The following is a 16,484-nucleotide window of genomic DNA, read 5'->3' as shown; positions in this document are numbered from 1 at the left end:
TCCCCAGGATTACCGGGAGCCCTTCATGGGTGTGATTCCCACCGGGGACATTCCAGAGCATCAACCTCCGGGACCCCCGGGACCTCCGGTGTTACCGACATCCCTCATGGATTCCCACCGGGCACACCCCAGAGCAGCGACCCCCGGAATTACCGGGGCAGCCGCTCCCCGCTGCCCCCCGTCCTGCTCCAGCCGTGTCCCCCCGGGCTCTGCCGCTGCCCCGGGGCCGCCCCCGCCGCCGCCGCCGCCGCCGCCGCCGCCGCCGTTCGGGCCCGGTGGGCGGCGCATCCCCGGCGCTCCATCCCCGCCCCGCAGCCGCCCGAGCGGAGCCGCCGCGGCCGGACCCGATGCCGGGAGCTGGGCGCTGAGGGCGGCCCCGACATGGGGGTTCTCAGCATCACGGACCAGGTACGGCCGCCGTTCCCCCGTCCTTCCTTCCTTCCCCCGGCCGATCCCGCTCGCTGCCGCCGCCGCCGCCGCGCCTCGGCCGGGCCGCGCCGCTACGGCAGCCCGGGGATGTGCGGCCTAGCGCGGCTCCGCCACCGGGCCCGGCCCGCCGCCGCCCCAGGCCGCGGGCTTCGCTCCGCCGAGCCCTCCCCGCTGCTCCCGGTCGTGCTGCAGCTCCGGGACGGGCCGGGGTCGCCGTTTGGAGCCGCTCTGGCCGTGCCCGCCGGGCCCAGCGCGGGCCGGGCCGGGAACGGGAACGGGAACGGGAGAGCGCCGGGGATGGGAGCCTCAGAACGGGGAACGGGAGAGCCCCGGGAATGGCAGGATCTCGGGAGTGGGAGCCTCAGAACCGGGAACGGCAACGGGAGAACGCCAGGGTTGGGAGCACCGGGCCGGGAACGGGAGAGCGCCGGGAATGGCAGAATCCCGGGAAAGGGAGAGCGCTGGGAATGGGACCCCCGGGCCGGGAACAGGAGAATCCCAGGGCTGGGACATCCCGGGCCGGGAACGGGAGAGCCCCGGGAATGGGACCCCCGGGCCGGGAATGTGAAGCATGACTGGGGGATCCTGCCCTCGGAGGGCCCCGGGAATGGGACCCCCGACCCTGGAACGGGAGAGCTCCCGGGATGGGACCCTCGGGAGGGACCCCCCAGCCCAGGGACTGCGGAGCATTGAGGGAGGGTCCTGGTCCCGAGACCCCCTCAGGCTGGGAACGGTGGAGCCCCCGCGAATGGGATTGGGAATAGGAGAGCCCTGGGAATGGGAAACTTGGACTGGGAACAGGAGATCCCTGGGGTTGGGACACCTGGATCGGGAATGGGAGAATCACAGGAATGGGAGAAATCCAGGAATGGGATCCCCCGGCCTTGAAACAGGAGAATCTTGGGAATGGGACCCGTGGATCAGGAACAGGAGATTCCTGGGATTACGATACCTGGATCAGGAACAGGAGAGCCCCGGGAATGGCAGAATCCGTGGTCCAGGAATGGGTGACTCCTGGGGACATCCATGGACCAGGGACAGCGGAGCTCCCAGGGTTGGGACATGTGCATCAGGAACGGGAGAATCCCAGGAGTGGGAGAACTCCAGGAATGGGATCCCGCAGTCCTGGAATGGCAGAACTCTGGGAATGGGAGAGCCCTGGGGTTGGGACGCCTGGATCAGGAACGGGAGAACCCCAGGAATGGGTGAACCCCGTTCCAGCTGTGTCCCCATCACTGTCACCACCTGTTCCAGCTGTGTCCCCATCAGTGTCACCCCCTGTTCCAGCTGTGTCCCCTCTCTCTGTCACCGCTCCCTGTGTCCCCATCACTGTCCCCCCTCGTTCCAGCTGTGTCACTGTCACCTCTACTTGTGTCACTGTCACTGTCACCCCCTATTCCAGCTGTGTCACTGTCACCCCTCATTGTGTCCCCATCACTGTTCCCCCATTCCAGCTGTGTCACTGTCCCCCCATTCCGTTCCAGCTGTGTCACTGTCCCATTCCAGCAGTGTCACTGTCCCCTCCCCATTCCAGCTGTGTCACTGTCCCCTCTGTGTCCCCGCAGCCCCCTCTGGTCCAAGCCATCTTTAACCGGGATGTGGAGGAGGTTCGGTCGCTGCTCAATCAGAAGGAGAACATCAATGTGCTGGTGAGTGAGGGCCTGCTGCTGCTGCTGCTGCTGCTGCCAAACCTCACCCAGGGCTCCCAGATCCCTGCCATCCCCATCCCATCAGTCCCACAAATCCCATAAATCCCATCCCATCCCATAAATCCATCCCATCTCCATCCCCGTTCACATCCCATAAATCCCCTAAGTCCCATCCTATCAATCCCACAAATTCCATCCCAGTCCCCTCCCAGCCCCCTCCCAGTCCCTCCCACTCCCATCCCATAAATCCCATCCCCAGCCCCATCCTAGTCCCCTCCCAGCCCCCTCCCAACCCCATCCCAGTTTCTCCCAGTCCCATCCCATCCACATCCCATGAATCCCATCCCATCTCCATCCCCATCCCCATCCCATAAATCCCACAAATCCCATCCTATCCCATAAATCCTATAAATCCCATCCCAAAATCCCATCCCAAAATCCCATCCACATCCCATAAATCCCATCCTATGGATCCCATCCCATCCCCTCCCATAAATCCCATCCCATTCCATTCCAAAATCCCATCCCATCCCCATCCTCATCCCAGTATCTCCCATAAATCCCATCCCATCCCATCCTCATCCCAGTATCTCCCACCCTTTCCCAGTCCCTCCCAACCACATCCCAATCCCATCCCAATCTCTCCCAGTCCCTCCCAGTCCTTCCCATCCCCATCCCATAAATCCCACCCCAATCCCAGCCCCCTCCCAGCCCCATCCCATTCCCTCCCAATCTCTCCCAATTCCTCCCAGTCCCATCCCAGTCTCTCTCAGTCCATCCCAACCCCATCCCAGTCCCTCCCATCCCCATCCCATAAATCCCACCCCAATCCCCAGCCCCATCCCAGTCTCTCCCACATTTCCCAGTCCCATCCCAATCCCTCCCAGTCCCTCCCAGTCCCATCCCAGTCCCTCCCAGTCTCTCCCATCCCGATCCCATAAATCCCACCCCAATCCCAGCCCAATCCCAATCCCATCCAGTCCCTCCCAATCTCTCCCAGTCTCTCCCAGTCCCTCCCAACCCCATCCCAGTCCCTCCCAGTCTCTCCCAGTCCCTCCCAGTCCATCCCAGCCCCCTCCCAGTCCCTCCCATCCCCATCCCATAAATCCCACTCCAATCCCATCCCAGTCCCATCCCAGTCCCATCCCAGTCCCTCCCAGCCCCATCCCAGTCCCATCCCAGTCCCATCCCAGTCCCATCCCAGTCCCTCCCAGTCCCATCCCAGTCCCATCCCAATCCCATCCCAATCTCCCCCACATTTCCCAGTCCCATCCCAGTCCATCCCAATCCCATCCCAGTCCCTCCCAGTCCCTCCCAGCCCCATCCCAGTCCATCCCAGTCCATCCCAATCCCATCCCAGTCCCATCCAATCTCCCCCACATTTCCCAGCCCCATCCCAGTCCATCCCAATCCCATCCCAGTCTCTCCCAGTCCCTCCCAATCCCATCCCAGTCCATCCCAGTCCATCCCAATCCCATCCCAGTCCCTCCCAGTCCCTCCCAGCCCCATCCAGTCCCTCCCAGTCCCTCCCAGTCTCTCCCAGTCCCTCCCAATCCCATCCCAGTCCATCCCAATCCCATCCCAGTCCCTCCCAGTCCCTCCCAGCCCCATCCCAGTCCCTCCCAGTCCCTCCCAGTCTCTCCCTGTCCCTCCCAGCCCCATCCCAGTCCCTCCCAGTCCCTCCCAGTCTCTCCCTGTCCCTCCCAGCCCCATCCCAGTCCCTCCCAGTCCCTCCCAGTTCACAGCTGTCCCCCCTGCAGGACCAGGAACGCCGGACCCCTCTCCACGCTGCTGCCTACATCGGAGACGTTGCAATCCTCGAGCTGCTCATCCTGTCAGGTGAGGGCCAGAACCCCAAAATCACCCCAGAAACATCTGTGGATCCCAGAGAAAATCCCCTAAAATCTGGAAAATCCCAGAGAAAATCCCCTAAAATCTGTGGAGATCCCAAGAAAATCCCCTAAAATCTGTGGATCCCAGAGAAAATCCCGTAAAATCTGTGGAGATCTGGAAAATCTCCTAAAATCTGTGGATCCCAAACACTTGATCCCACAGATCCCATTTTGGGGTTGCCTTGGGGGTACATGGAGCCCCTGTTGGGTTTTGGGGATACTCTTGGGGTGCAGAGTGTACCTGTTATATTTTGGGGATTCCTTTGGGATTCAGCGTGTCCCCATTGGGTTTTGGGGATCCTTTTGGGATTCAGGATGTCCTCACTGAGTTTTGGGGATGCCTTTGGGGTACATGGAGCCCCTACTGGGTTTTGGGGATATTTTTGGGGTTACAGAGTGGCCCTGTTATGTTTTAGGGATACTTTTGGGGTGCAGAGTGTCCCTGTTGTGTTTTGGGGAAACTTTTGGGATGCTGTTAGGTTTTGGGGATACCTTTGGGGTTCAGGCTGTCCCCATTGGGTTTTGGGGATACCTTTGGGGTGCAGAGTGTCTCTGTTATGTTATGGGAATGCTTTTAGGATTCAGGGTGTCCCCATTGAATTTTGGGAATACTCTTGGGGTTCAGAGAGCCCCTGTTGGGATTTGTTGTTTCCACAAAATCCCCACCAAAATAACCAAAATTTTATCCCATTCCTCTCCATCTACAGAAGCGCTTGGGGATTTGGGATTTTCCCCTGCCTGTTGTGGGGGTTCAGGGCAGCAGTGCGGGGCAGCTTTGGGGTTTTTTGGGTTTTTTGGGGTGCTGAGGTGTTTTTTTTTGGGTGTGTCCCCCACAGGTGCTAACGTGAACGCCAAGGACACGGTGTGGCTGACGCCGCTGCACCGCGCCGCGGCCTCGCGCCACGAGGTGAGGGGTGAGAGGGGAAATTGCTGGGGGAAAAGGGGAAAAAAAATGGGATTTTGTCCTCCCCTTTCCTTCCTTTGGGGTTTGGGGAACAGGAAGTTATGGGGAAAAAATTCTCCTTGGAAAAAAAACTGCAGTCCCACAGAGGGAAACCCCACAGCAGGGAATCCCAGAGTGGGAAATCCCACAGCAGGGAAATCACAGAGTGGGAAATCACAGAGAGGAAAATCCCAGAGTGGCAAATCCCAGAGTGGGAAATCCCACAGCAAGGAAATCACAGAGTGGGAAATCCCACAGCAGGGAAATCCCAGAGCAGGGAAATCCCAGAGCAGGGAAATCCCAGAGTGGGAAATCCCAGAGTGGGAAACCCCACAGGGGGGAAATCCCACAGAGAGATATCCCAGAGTGGGAAGTCACAGAGGTAGAAATATAAAAGTGGGAAATTCCAGAGTGGGAAACCATAGAGTGGGAAAATCCCATAGCAGGGAAACCCCACAGAAGGAAATCCCACAGCAGGGAATCCCAGAGTGGGGAAATCCCACAGAGGGAAATCGAAATCACAGAGTGGGAAATCCCACAGAGGGAAATCACAAAGTGGGAAATCCTACAGAGGGAAATCAAAATCACAGAGTGGGAAATCCCACAGAGGGAAATCACAAAGTGGGAAATCCCACAGAAGGAAATCGAAATCACAGAGTAGGAAATCCCACAGAGGGAAATCCCACAGAGAGAAGTCCCAGCGTGAGGAATCACAGAGGTGGAAATCCCACAGCAGGGACATCCCAGAGTGGGAAATCACAGAGGTGGAAACCCCAGAGGGGGGAAATCCCAGAGTGGGAAATCATAAAGTGAGAAATCCCGGCGAGGGAAACCCCACAGAGGGAAACCCCGCTGTGATCTGGGGTCGCCAGCTCCGGGACCCCCCAGCATTTGGGGTCTGGAGCCTTTCCCCGTTTGGCGCCCCACAGAAAGCCCTCCAGCTGCTCCTGAAGCACTCGGCCGATGCCAACGCGCGGGACAAGCACTGGCAGACCCCGCTGCACGTGGCCGCCGCCAACCGGGCCACCAAGTGCGTGGAGGCGCTGCTGCCGCTGCTCAGCACCGTCAACGTGGCCGACCGCACCGGGCGCACGGCGCTGCACCACGCCGTGCACAGCGGCCACCTGGAGGTGACACCGCCGGGACGCCGGCACGGGGACACCGCGAGGGCACGGGGAAATCAGGGTGGGAAGGGACGGGGGGTGGGCAGGGATGTTGGGATGGACAGCAGGGACGTTAGGATGGGCAGGAGCAGGGCAGACAGGGACATTGGGGTGGGCAGGTTTGGGGGTGGGCAGGGATTTTGGGGTGGGAAGGCTTAGGGGGGTGGGAAGGGATAGGGGTGGGCAGGGATTTTGGGGTGGGAAGGGATAGAGGTGGGCAGGAGGGACATCGGGGTGGGCAGGGACATTGGGATGGGCAGGTTTGGGGGTGGGCAGGGATTTTGGGATGGACAGCAGGGACGTTGGGGTGGGCAGGAGCAGGGCAGACAGGGACATTGGGGTGGGCAGGTTTGGGGGTGGGCAGGGATTTTGGGATGGACAGCAGGGACGTTGGGGTGGGCAGGAGCAGGGCAGACAGGGACATTGGGGTGGGCAGGTTTGGGGGTGGGCAGGGATTTTGGGGTGGGAAGGCTTAGGGGGTGGGAAGGGATAGGGGTGGGCAGGAGGGACATCAGGGTGGGCAGGGACATTGGGGTGGGCAGGTTTGGGGGTGGGCAGGGATATTGGGATGGACAGCAGGGACATTGGGGTGGGCAGGAACAGGGCAGACAGGGACATTGGGGTGGGCAGGAACGGGGTGGGAAGGGATAGGGTGGGCAGGAGGGACATCGGGGTGGGCAGGAGGGACATCGGGGTGGGCAGGGACATTGGGGTGGGCAGCAGAGATGTAGGGATGGACAGGGACAGGGTGGGCAGGGATAGGGATAGGCAGGAGGGACATTGGGGCAGGCAGGGATGTTGGGGTGGGCAGGGACTTCAGGGTGGGTAGAGATAGGGTGGACAGGGAAATTGGGGTGGAGAGGGACAGGGACAGGCAGGGACATTGGGGTGGGGAGGGATAGGGGTGGGCAGGAGGGACATTGAGATGGGCAGAGACATTAGGGTGGACAGGGACATTGGGATGGACAGGGACAGGGTGGGCAGGGACATTGGGGCGGACAGGGATGTTTGGGTGGGCAGGGAGGGACATTGGGGTGGGCACAGACACAGGTGGGCAGCAGGGACATTGGGGTGTGCAGGGACATTGGGGTGATCCCAGATGTCCGAGTGGCCAGGGACATTGGGGTGGGCACAGACAGAGGTGGCCAGCAGAGGCATCGGAGTGGACAGGGACATTGTGGTGGCCCTGGACATTAGGGAGGCCAAGGACATCGGGGTCAGCACAGACAGGGGCGGACAGGGACATTGGGGTGGGCACTGACAGGGACATTGAGGGGGCAGGGAAATTGGGGTGGCCCTGCTGACACTGTCCCCACACCCCACAGATGGTGAACCTGCTGCTCAACAAAGGTGCCAGCCCCAGCACGTGTGACAAGAAGGACAGACAGCCCCTGCACTGGGCGGCCTTCCTGGGTAGGGGCTCCCTGCTGCTTTCACTCCCTCTCCTGCTCTCCCACTCCCTCTCTCTCATCCCTTCTCCACCTCTCCCATTCCTCCTGTCCCTCTCTCCCTTCTCTCCACATTTCCCACTCTTCATCTCTCCGTTCCCTCCATCTCTCCCACTCTTCCTCTCCATCTCTCCCATCCCTTCTCTCTCCCATCCCTTCTCTCCATCTCTCCCTTCTCTCCACATTTCCAAATTCCTCCTCTCCATCTCTCCTGTTCCTCCTCTCCCCCCCAATGTCACAAGGATTCTCCTCTCAGTGTCTCCCATCTCCCTGGTGTCCCCACTTCTCTGGTGTCCCCATCTCCCTGATGTCCCCATTGTCCCCAGTGTCCCCCATCTCCCTGATGTCCCCGTTGTCCCCAGTGTCCCCCATCTCCCTGATGTCCTCCATCTCCCCAGTGTCCCCATCTTTGTCCCCATCTCCCCGATGTCTCCCATCTCCCCAATGTCCTCCATCTCCTTGGTGTCCCCATCTCCTTGGTGTCCTCAGTTTCCCTGGTGTCCCTACCTCCCCAATGTCCCCCATCTCCCCAGTGTCCCCATCTCTGTCCTCCATCTCCTCAGTGCCCCCCATCTCCTCAATGTCCCCCATGTCCTCAGTGTCCCCCATCACTCCAGTGTCCCCAGTCTTCCCAGTCTCCTCATCTCCCCAGCATCCTCCATCTCTTTGGTGTCCCCCATCTCTTTGGTGTCCTCCATCTCCCTGGTGTCCCCATCTCCCTGATGTCCCCCATGTCCTCAGTGTCCCCTATCTCTCTTGTTTTTCCCTGTCTCCCCATTTCTCCCCAGTGTCCACCATCTCCCCATCTCCCCGTTGTCCCCGTTGTCCCTGCTGTCCCGTTGCTGTCACGGCTGTCCCCGCAGGTCACCTGGAGGTGCTGAAGCTGCTGGTGGCGCGCGGGGCCGATGTCATGTGCAAGGACAGGAAGGGTTACACGCTGCTGCACACGGCGGCCGCCAGCGGCCAGATCGAGGTCGTGCGTCACCTGCTCAGGCTGGGGGTGGAGGTGAGAGCCCAACGCCTGCCCGGGGCTGGGGGAGGTGGGACGGGAGCTGCACATGTGGGGGCAGAGACCTTGGTGCTTCCCAAAGTCCCAAATCCGCTGGACTTCATCGTTTCTGCAGATCCGAATTCTGTCACCCTGAGCAGCCCTAAGTGGTTCTCTGCTGCCTTTTTCCCACCTAAATCCCAAATCCTGAGGGTTTTATTGGTCCCTGAGATCAAGGAACCAAATTCCTTCCCCCTGGGTGGTGACAGGAGGCCTGGGTGGTGACAGAAGCTTTGGGTTCTCCTCATCCACTTTTCTCCATCTGGAAACCCTGGACCCCACGGATCCCTTGGACCCCACAGATCCCATGGACACCACAACCCCCAGAGGTCCCACAGATACTGTAGATCCCACAGCCCCCACAGACCCCGTGGACACCACAGATCCCATGGACCTCATGGATTCCATCTCTCCTGCACGGATCCCATGGACCCCACAGATGCTACAGACCCCGGGGACACCACAGCCCCCACAGATCCCATAGACCCCACAGACCCTGTTGACCCCCACAGATCCACATACCCCACAGCCCCCACAGACCCCATGGATCCCACAGACCCCATGGACACCACAGATCCAATGGATCCCACAGACCCCATGGACACCACAAACCTCAAAGACCCTATTGACCCCACAGACCCCACAGCCACCACAGACCCCGTTGACCCCACAAACCCCACAGACCTCACAGATCCCATGGACCCCGTTAACCCCACAGACCCCCCAGCCCTCACAGACCCTGTTGACCCCACAGACCCCATGGACCCTGTTGACTCCACAGATCCCATTGACTCCCCAGCCCCCACAGACCCAGGGATCCCACGCACTCCATGGGCCCCAGAGATCCCATTGACCCCACAGCCCCACTGCTCCCGCGTGTCCCCCAGACCCCACAGACCCCACAAACCCCACAAACCCCACAAACCCCACAGACCCCACATCCCCCTGGTGTCCCACAGATCGACGAGCCCAACTCCTCTGGGAACACGGCGCTGCGCATCTCCCAGAGCCCCCACAGCCCCCATTGACCCCACAGATCCACAAACCCCACAAACCCCACGGACCCTGTTTACCCCACAGACCCCACAGACCCCACGGACGCTGTTTACCCCACAAACCCCACAGACCCCACAGACCCACGGACCCTGTTTACCCCACAAACCCCACAAACCCCATGGACCCTGTTTACCCCACAAACCCCACAGACCCCACAGACCCCACGGACCCTGTTTACCCCACAAACCCCACAGACCCCACGGACCCTGTTTACCCCACAGACCCCACAGACCCCACAGACCCCACGGACCCTGTTTACCCCACAAACCCCACAAACCCCACAGACCCCACGGACCCTGTTTACCCCACAGACCCCACAGACCCCACGGACGCTGTTTACCCCACAAACCCCACAGACCCCACAGACCCCACGGACCCTGTTTACCCCACAAACCCCACAGACCCCACAAACCCCACAGACCCCACGGACCCTGTTTACCCCACAAACCCCACAGACCCCACAAACCCCACAGACCCCACGGACCCTGTTTACCCCACAAACCCCACAGACCCCACAGACCCCACGGACCCTGTTTACCCCACAAACCCCACAAACCCCACATCCCCCCCCGTGTCCCGCAGATCGACGAGCCCAACTCCTTCGGGAACACGGCGCTGCACATCGCCTGCTACATGGGGCAGGACGCGGTGGCCAACGAGCTGGTCAACGTGGGGGCCAACGTCAACCAGCCCAACGAGAAGGGCTTCACCCCCCTGCACTTCGCCGCCGTCTCCACCAACGGCGCCCTGTGCCTCGAGATCCTCGTCAACAACGGCGCCGACGTCAACTTCCAGGTGGGCACCTCAGGTTTGGGGTCAGCTTCCAGGTGGGCACCTCGGGGTTGGGGTCAACTTCCAGGTGGGCACCTCGGGGTTGGGGTCACCTTCCAGGTGGGCACCTCAGGTTTGGGGTCAACTTCCAGGTGGGCACCTCGGGGTTGGGGTCAACTTCCAGGTGGGCACCTCGGGGTTGGGGTCAACTTCCAGGTGGGCACCTCGGGGTTGGGGTCAACTTCCAGGTGGGCACCTCAGGTTTGGGGTCAGCTTCCAGGTGGGCACCTCAGGTTTGGGGTCACCTTCCAGGTGGGCACCTTGGGGTTGGGGTCAACTTCCAGGTGGGCACCTCGGGGTTGGGGTCAGCTTCCAGGTGGGCACCTCAGGTTTGGGGTCAACTTCCAGGTGGGCACCTCAGGTTTGGGGTCACCTTCCAGGTGGGCACCTCGGGGTTGGGGTCAGCTTCCAGGTGGGCACCTCAGGGTTGGGTTCAGCTTCCAGGTGGGCACCTTGGGTTTGGGGTCAGCTTCCAGGTGGGCACCTCAGGTTTGGGGTCACCTTCCAGGTGGGCACCTTGGGTTTGGGGTCAACTTCCAGGTGGGCACCTTGGGTTTGGGGTCAACTTCCAGGTGGGCACCTCAGGTTTGGGGTCAACTTCCAGGTGGGCACCTCGGGGTTGGGGTCAACTTCCAGGTGGGCACCTTGGGTTTGGGGTCAACTTCCAGGTGGGCACCTTGGGGTTGGGGTCAGCTTCCAGGTGGGCACCTTGGGTTTGGGGTCAGCTTCCAGGTGGGCACTTCAGGTTTGGGGTCAACTTCCAGGTGGGCACCTCGGGGTTGGGGTCAGCTTCCAGGTGGGCACCTCGAGGTTGGGGTCAACTTCCAGGTGGGCACCTCGGGGTTTGGGGTCAGCTTCCAGGTGGGCACCTTGGGTTTGGGGTCAGCTTCCAGGTGGGCACCTCGGGGTTGGGGTCAACTTCCAGGTGGGCACCTCGAGGTTGGGGTCAGCTTCCAGGTGGGCACCTTGGGTTTGGGGTCAACTTCCAGGTGGGCACCTCGGGGTTGGGGTCAGCTTCCAGGTGGGCACCTTGGGGTTGGGGTCAACTTCCAGGTGGGCACCTCGGGTTTGGGGTTATGGGGTGGTGGGGTGTGGTTACACGTGGAGGATCCTTGGGTTTTGGCGTTGGGGGGTCTTGGGGTGTGGTTACAGATGAGGAAACCTCAAGATTTTGGGGTTGGAGGGATGGGGAAGGTGTTGGGGTGTGGCTCCAGATCCCGAATCCTTGGGATCTGAGGTTAGGGGATGGGGAAGGTTTTGGGGTGTGGTTACAGGTGAGGGATCCTCAAGATTTTGGGGGTTTTGGGATGGAGAAGGTGTTGGGGTGTGGCTCCAGGTGAGGGATCCTCAAGATTTTGGGGTAGGAAGGATGGAGAAGGTGTTGGGGTGTGGCTGAGCCCCTCCCGGGGGTGATTTTGGGTTTTTGGGATGGTTTTGGGTTTTGGGGAGGGTTGGGATGTGTCTGAGCCCCTGCTGTTGGTGTTGGGGTTTTTTGGAGTGGTTTTGGGTTTTTGGGTAGGTTTTTGAGTGGTTTTGGGTTTTTGGGGTGGTTTTGGGGTGTTTTTGGGGTGTGTCTGAGCCCCTCCTGGGGGCGTTGGGTGGATTTGGGTTTTTGGGGTGGTTTTGGGGTGTTTTTGGGGTGTTTTTGGGGTGTGTCTGAGCCCCTCCTGGGCATTCCTGCAGAGCAAGGAAGGGAAGAGCCCCCTGCACATGGCGGCGATCCACGGACGGTTCACGCGCTCGCAGATCCTCATCCAGAACGGTCAGTGGGGCCTCCCTGGCTGATCCCAAATTTCCCTGAAACTTCCAGAACCCCCCGTGGGAGGGTCAGGGAGGGGGTTCAGACCTTCCCAAGTCATCACCCCAAATCCCCAGGGAGGTTCTTGCGGTGTTTTCCCCAATATTCCTGTCCTAAAATTTGGATATTCCCATCAGATCCTCCAAAGTTCCAATATTTTCCCCAAAATTCCTGTTAACGTCCTCCAAAATTCCAGGATTTTGGATTTGGGGCCATCTCTGGGATGGGAATTTGGGAATTTTGAATCTGAGGGTGTCCCTGGGGTGGGGATTTTGGGATTTTGGAGCTTGGATCTGTTCCCAGTGTGGGAAATCCAGGATTTTGGATCTGGGGTCATCTCTGGGATGGAATTTTGGGATTTTGGAGCCCGGAGTGGGAATTTTGGGATTTTGGAGCTCAGGGGTGTCCCTGGGATGGGAAATTTGGGGATTTTGGAGCTTGGATCCGTCCCCAGGGCAGGAATTCTGGGATTTTGGATCTGGGATGGGAATTCCAGGATTTCAGAGCCTGGATCTGTGCCTGGGATGGGAATTGCGGGATTTTGAATCTGGGGGTGTCCCTGGGGTGGAAATTTTGGGGTTTGAGGTTTGGGGCTGTCCCTGGTTTGGGAATTCCAGGATTTCGGAGCCCGGAACCTTCTCAGGGGTGGGAATTTGGGGATTGTTGGATCTGGGGTGGGAATTCCAGGATTTCAGAGCCTGGATCTCTCTCTGGTTTGGAAATTCTGGGATCTGTCCCTTGTTTGGAAATTTGGGGATTTTGGAGCCCTGAAATTTTTCTGGGGTGGGAATTCTGGGATTTCAGAGCCTGGATCTGTGCCTGGGATGGGAATTCCAGGATTTTGAATCTGGGGGTGTCCCTGGGGTGGAAATCCCGGGATTTGGGGTTTGGGGGTATCCCTGAGTTGTAAATTCTGAAATTTTGGAGCCCAGAACTTTTTCTGGGGTGGGAATTCTGGGATTTCAGAGCCTGGATCTGTCCTTGGGTTGGGAATTCCGGGATTTGGGGTTTGGGGGTGTCCCTGGTTTGGGAATTCCAGGATTTCGGAGTCCGGAACCTTCTCAGGGGTGGAAATTTGGGGATTGTTGAATCTGGAATAGGAATTTGGGGATTTTGGATCTGGGGTGGAAATTCCAGGATTTCAGAGCCCTCCCTTGGGTGGGAATTCTGGAATTTTGGCTTTGGGGCTGTCCCTGGTTTGGGAATTCCGGGATTTGGGGTTTGGGGGTGTCCCTGGTTTGGGAATTCCAGGATTTCGGAGTCCGGAACCTTCTCAGGGGTGGAAATTTGGGATTGTTGCATCTGGAATGGGAATTCCAGGATTTCAGAGCCCAGAGCCCTCCCTTGGGTGGGAATTCCGGGATTTTGGGTTTGGGGCTGTCCCTGGTTTGGGAATTCCAGGATTTCGGAGCCTGGAACCTTCTCAGGGGTGGGAATTGTGAGATTGTTGGATCTGGGGTGGGGATTCGGGGATTTGGGATCCCGGAATGTTCCGGAACAGAGCAGAGCCTCTCCCCCGCAGGCAGTGAGATCGACTGTGCTGACAAGTACGGCAACACCCCCCTGCACGTCGCTGCTAGATACGGCCACGAGCTGCTAATTAGTACGTTAATGACCAATGGTGCTGACACTGCCAGGTGAGCCCGGGCTGCCCTTCCAGAACCTTCTGGGGGGGGCTGGGAGGGTTTCCAGAATGTTCTGCGTCCTGCTGGGTCCTGGAAAGGTTTCCAGGATCTTAGGGGAGAGTCCTCAAAAGGTTTCCAAAATGTCCTGAAAGGGTTTCCAGAATGTTCTAAGCTCCTGGAAGGGTTCCCAAAGTGGCCTGGGAGGATCCTGGAAGGGTTTCCAGAATGTTCTGGGTCCTGGAAGGGTTTCCAGGATCTTAGGGGAGAGTCCTCGAAAGGTTTCCAAAATGTCCTGAAAGGGTTTCCAGAATGTTCTAAGCTCCTGGAAAGATTCCCAAGGTGTTCTGGGAGGGTTTCCAGAATGTTCTAAGCTCCTGGAAGCATTCCCAAAGTGTCCTGGGAGGATCCCGGGAGGGTTTCCAGAATGTTCTGGGTCCTGCTGGGTCCTGGAGGGGTTTCCAGGATGTCCTGGGTGGGTCCTGGAAGGGTTCTGTGCTCCTGCTGGGTCCTTGAAGGGTTTCCAGAATGTTCTAAGCTCCTGGAAGGGTTCCCAAAGTGTCCTGGGAGGATCCTGGAAGGGTTTCCAGAATGTTCTGGGAGAGTCCTGGAAGGGTTTTCAAAATGTTCTGGTCTCCTGCTGGGTCCTGGGAGAGTTCTGGGATGTTCTGGGTGGGTTCTGGGAGGGTTTCCAGAATGTTCTAAGCTCCTGGAAGGGTTCCCAAAGTGGCCTGGGAGGATCCTGGAAGGGTTTCCAGAATTTTCTAGGTCCTGCTGGGTCCTGGAGGGGTTCTGGAGTGTCTTGGGATGGTCCTGGAAGAGTTCTGGGGTGTTCTGGGTCCTGGAAGGGTTCCTGAAAGGTCCTAGGACAATTGTGGAAGGGTTTCCAGAATGTTCTGGGAGAATCCTGGAAGGGTTTCTAGAATGTTCTGAGCTCCTGCTGGGTCCTGGAAGGGTTCCCAAAGTGTCCTGGGAGGGTCCTGGAAGGGTTTCCAGAATGTTCTGGATCCTGTAAAGGTTTCCAAAATGTTCTGGGTCCTGAAAGGGTTCCTAAAGGGTCCTGGGAGGGTCTTGGAAGGCTTTCTAGAATGTTCTGGGTCCTGGTGCCATCCCATGTCCCATCCCAGGGCTTGATCCAGCCCTGGAGGGATCTCACCAGGACAAAAGACCCGGAGACCCCAAAGGAGTGCCCAAAACCCTTCCCAGAGGTTCCATTTCCTGCTGGCAGCACCTTGGGGAGGTTTAAATGCCAAAATTAAAAAAAAAACTCGAGGAGGTTTTCAACCCCAAAATTCCCGTTTGTGCCCCCAAACCGCCCCTGCAGGCGCGGCATCCACGACATGTTCCCCCTGCACTTGGCCGTTCTCTTCGGGTTCTCCGACTGTTGTCGCAAGCTGCTTTCCTCAGGTGACCGTCCCCGCCCTGTCCCCGCGCCAGCCCCGCCCGGGTGGCCCTTGGGGACAGCCGGGTGACGCCGGTGTCCCCCCAGGTCAGTTGTACAGCATCGTGTCCTCGCTGAGCAACGAGCACGTGCTGAGCGCCGGCTTCGACATCAACACCCCCGACAACCTGGGCAGGACCTGTCTGCACGCTGCTGCTTCCGGAGGGTGGGGACACCTGGGGACACCTTGGGGACACCTTGGGGACACTTGGGGACACCTTGGGGACACTTGGGGACAGCCTTGGGATAGGCTGGGGTAATGGGGATATGGGGACATAGGGATATGGGGATATGGGGATAACCCCGACAACCTGGGCAGGACCTGTCTGCACATTGCTGCTTCCGGAGGGTGGGGACACCTGGGGACACTTTGGGGACATTTGGGGACTCCTTGGGACACTTTGGGGACTCCTTGGGGACACCTGGGGACATGGGGATAACCTGGGGACAGCCTGAGGAGACATAGGGACACCTGGGGATAGCCTTGGGACAGCCCTGACAGCCTGGGCAGGAGCTGTCTGCACGCTGCTGCTTCCGGAGGGTGGGGACACCTGGGGACACCTTGGGGACATCTGGGGACTCCTTGGGGACATAGGCAGACCTGGGGACTTTTGGGGACAGACTGGAGACAGCTGGGGACACGAGGACAGTCTGGGGATAGGCTGGGGACACCTGGGGACATGGGGACAGTGCTCTGATCGAGGGCACGGACCTGCTCAGAGCAGGGATGGGAAGCTGGGTGAGTCCTGGGGGGTGACACTTCTGGGAGGGGACATTTCTGGGTGGCACAGTGACACTTTGGGTGCCTGAGGGACACTTTGGGTGACATGGAGACATTTTTGGATACCTGGAAGACGCTCTGGGTGTCGTGGGGACACTCCAATTGTCATGGGGACATTTCTGGTGCCCTGAAGGGCAGTTTGGGTGGCGTGGTGACACTTTGGGTGGCATGAGGACACTCTGGGTGGCATGGTGACACTCTGATTACCCGAGGGACATTTCTGGGTCCCTGGGGGACACTCTGGGTGGCATGGGGACACTTTGGGTGGCATGGTGACACTCTGATTACCCGAGGGACATTTCTGAGTGGCACGGTGACACTCTGGGTGCCTGAGGGACACTTTGGGTGACATGGGGACACTCTGGGTGGCTGGGGGACACCAG

The 16,484-nt window shown here is 59.4% G+C and overlaps 1 protein-coding gene across 1 annotated transcript in view; it reads left to right on the top strand.

Annotated features, from left to right (window-relative positions):
- The first annotated feature begins 325 nt into the window (after window positions 1–325).
- The window catches only part of LOC134434320 (serine/threonine-protein phosphatase 6 regulatory ankyrin repeat subunit C), a 47,243-nt gene continuing 31,084 nt past the window's right edge, over window positions 326–16,484 (top strand). Inside the window, exons 1-12 of the mRNA XM_063182996.1 lie at window positions 326–408; window positions 1,995–2,078; window positions 3,839–3,917; window positions 4,807–4,877; window positions 5,843–6,043; window positions 7,402–7,489; window positions 8,388–8,530; window positions 10,211–10,423; window positions 12,143–12,221; window positions 13,780–13,894; window positions 15,204–15,286; window positions 15,369–15,486. Coding sequence (XP_063039066.1) covers window positions 382–408; window positions 1,995–2,078; window positions 3,839–3,917; window positions 4,807–4,877; window positions 5,843–6,043; window positions 7,402–7,489; window positions 8,388–8,530; window positions 10,211–10,423; window positions 12,143–12,221; window positions 13,780–13,894; window positions 15,204–15,286; window positions 15,369–15,486 — 1,301 coding nt within the window. The 5' untranslated portion in view covers window positions 326–381. The remainder of the gene's footprint in view (window positions 409–1,994; window positions 2,079–3,838; window positions 3,918–4,806; window positions 4,878–5,842; window positions 6,044–7,401; window positions 7,490–8,387; window positions 8,531–10,210; window positions 10,424–12,142; window positions 12,222–13,779; window positions 13,895–15,203; window positions 15,287–15,368; window positions 15,487–16,484) is intronic.

The sequence above is a fragment of the Melospiza melodia genome, unplaced genomic scaffold, assembly GCF_035770615.1.
Source record: "Melospiza melodia melodia isolate bMelMel2 unplaced genomic scaffold, bMelMel2.pri scaffold_343, whole genome shotgun sequence".
NCBI classification, from domain to species: Eukaryota; Metazoa; Chordata; class Aves; order Passeriformes; family Passerellidae; genus Melospiza; species Melospiza melodia.
This window is presented reverse-complemented; position numbering and strand designations above follow the sequence as displayed.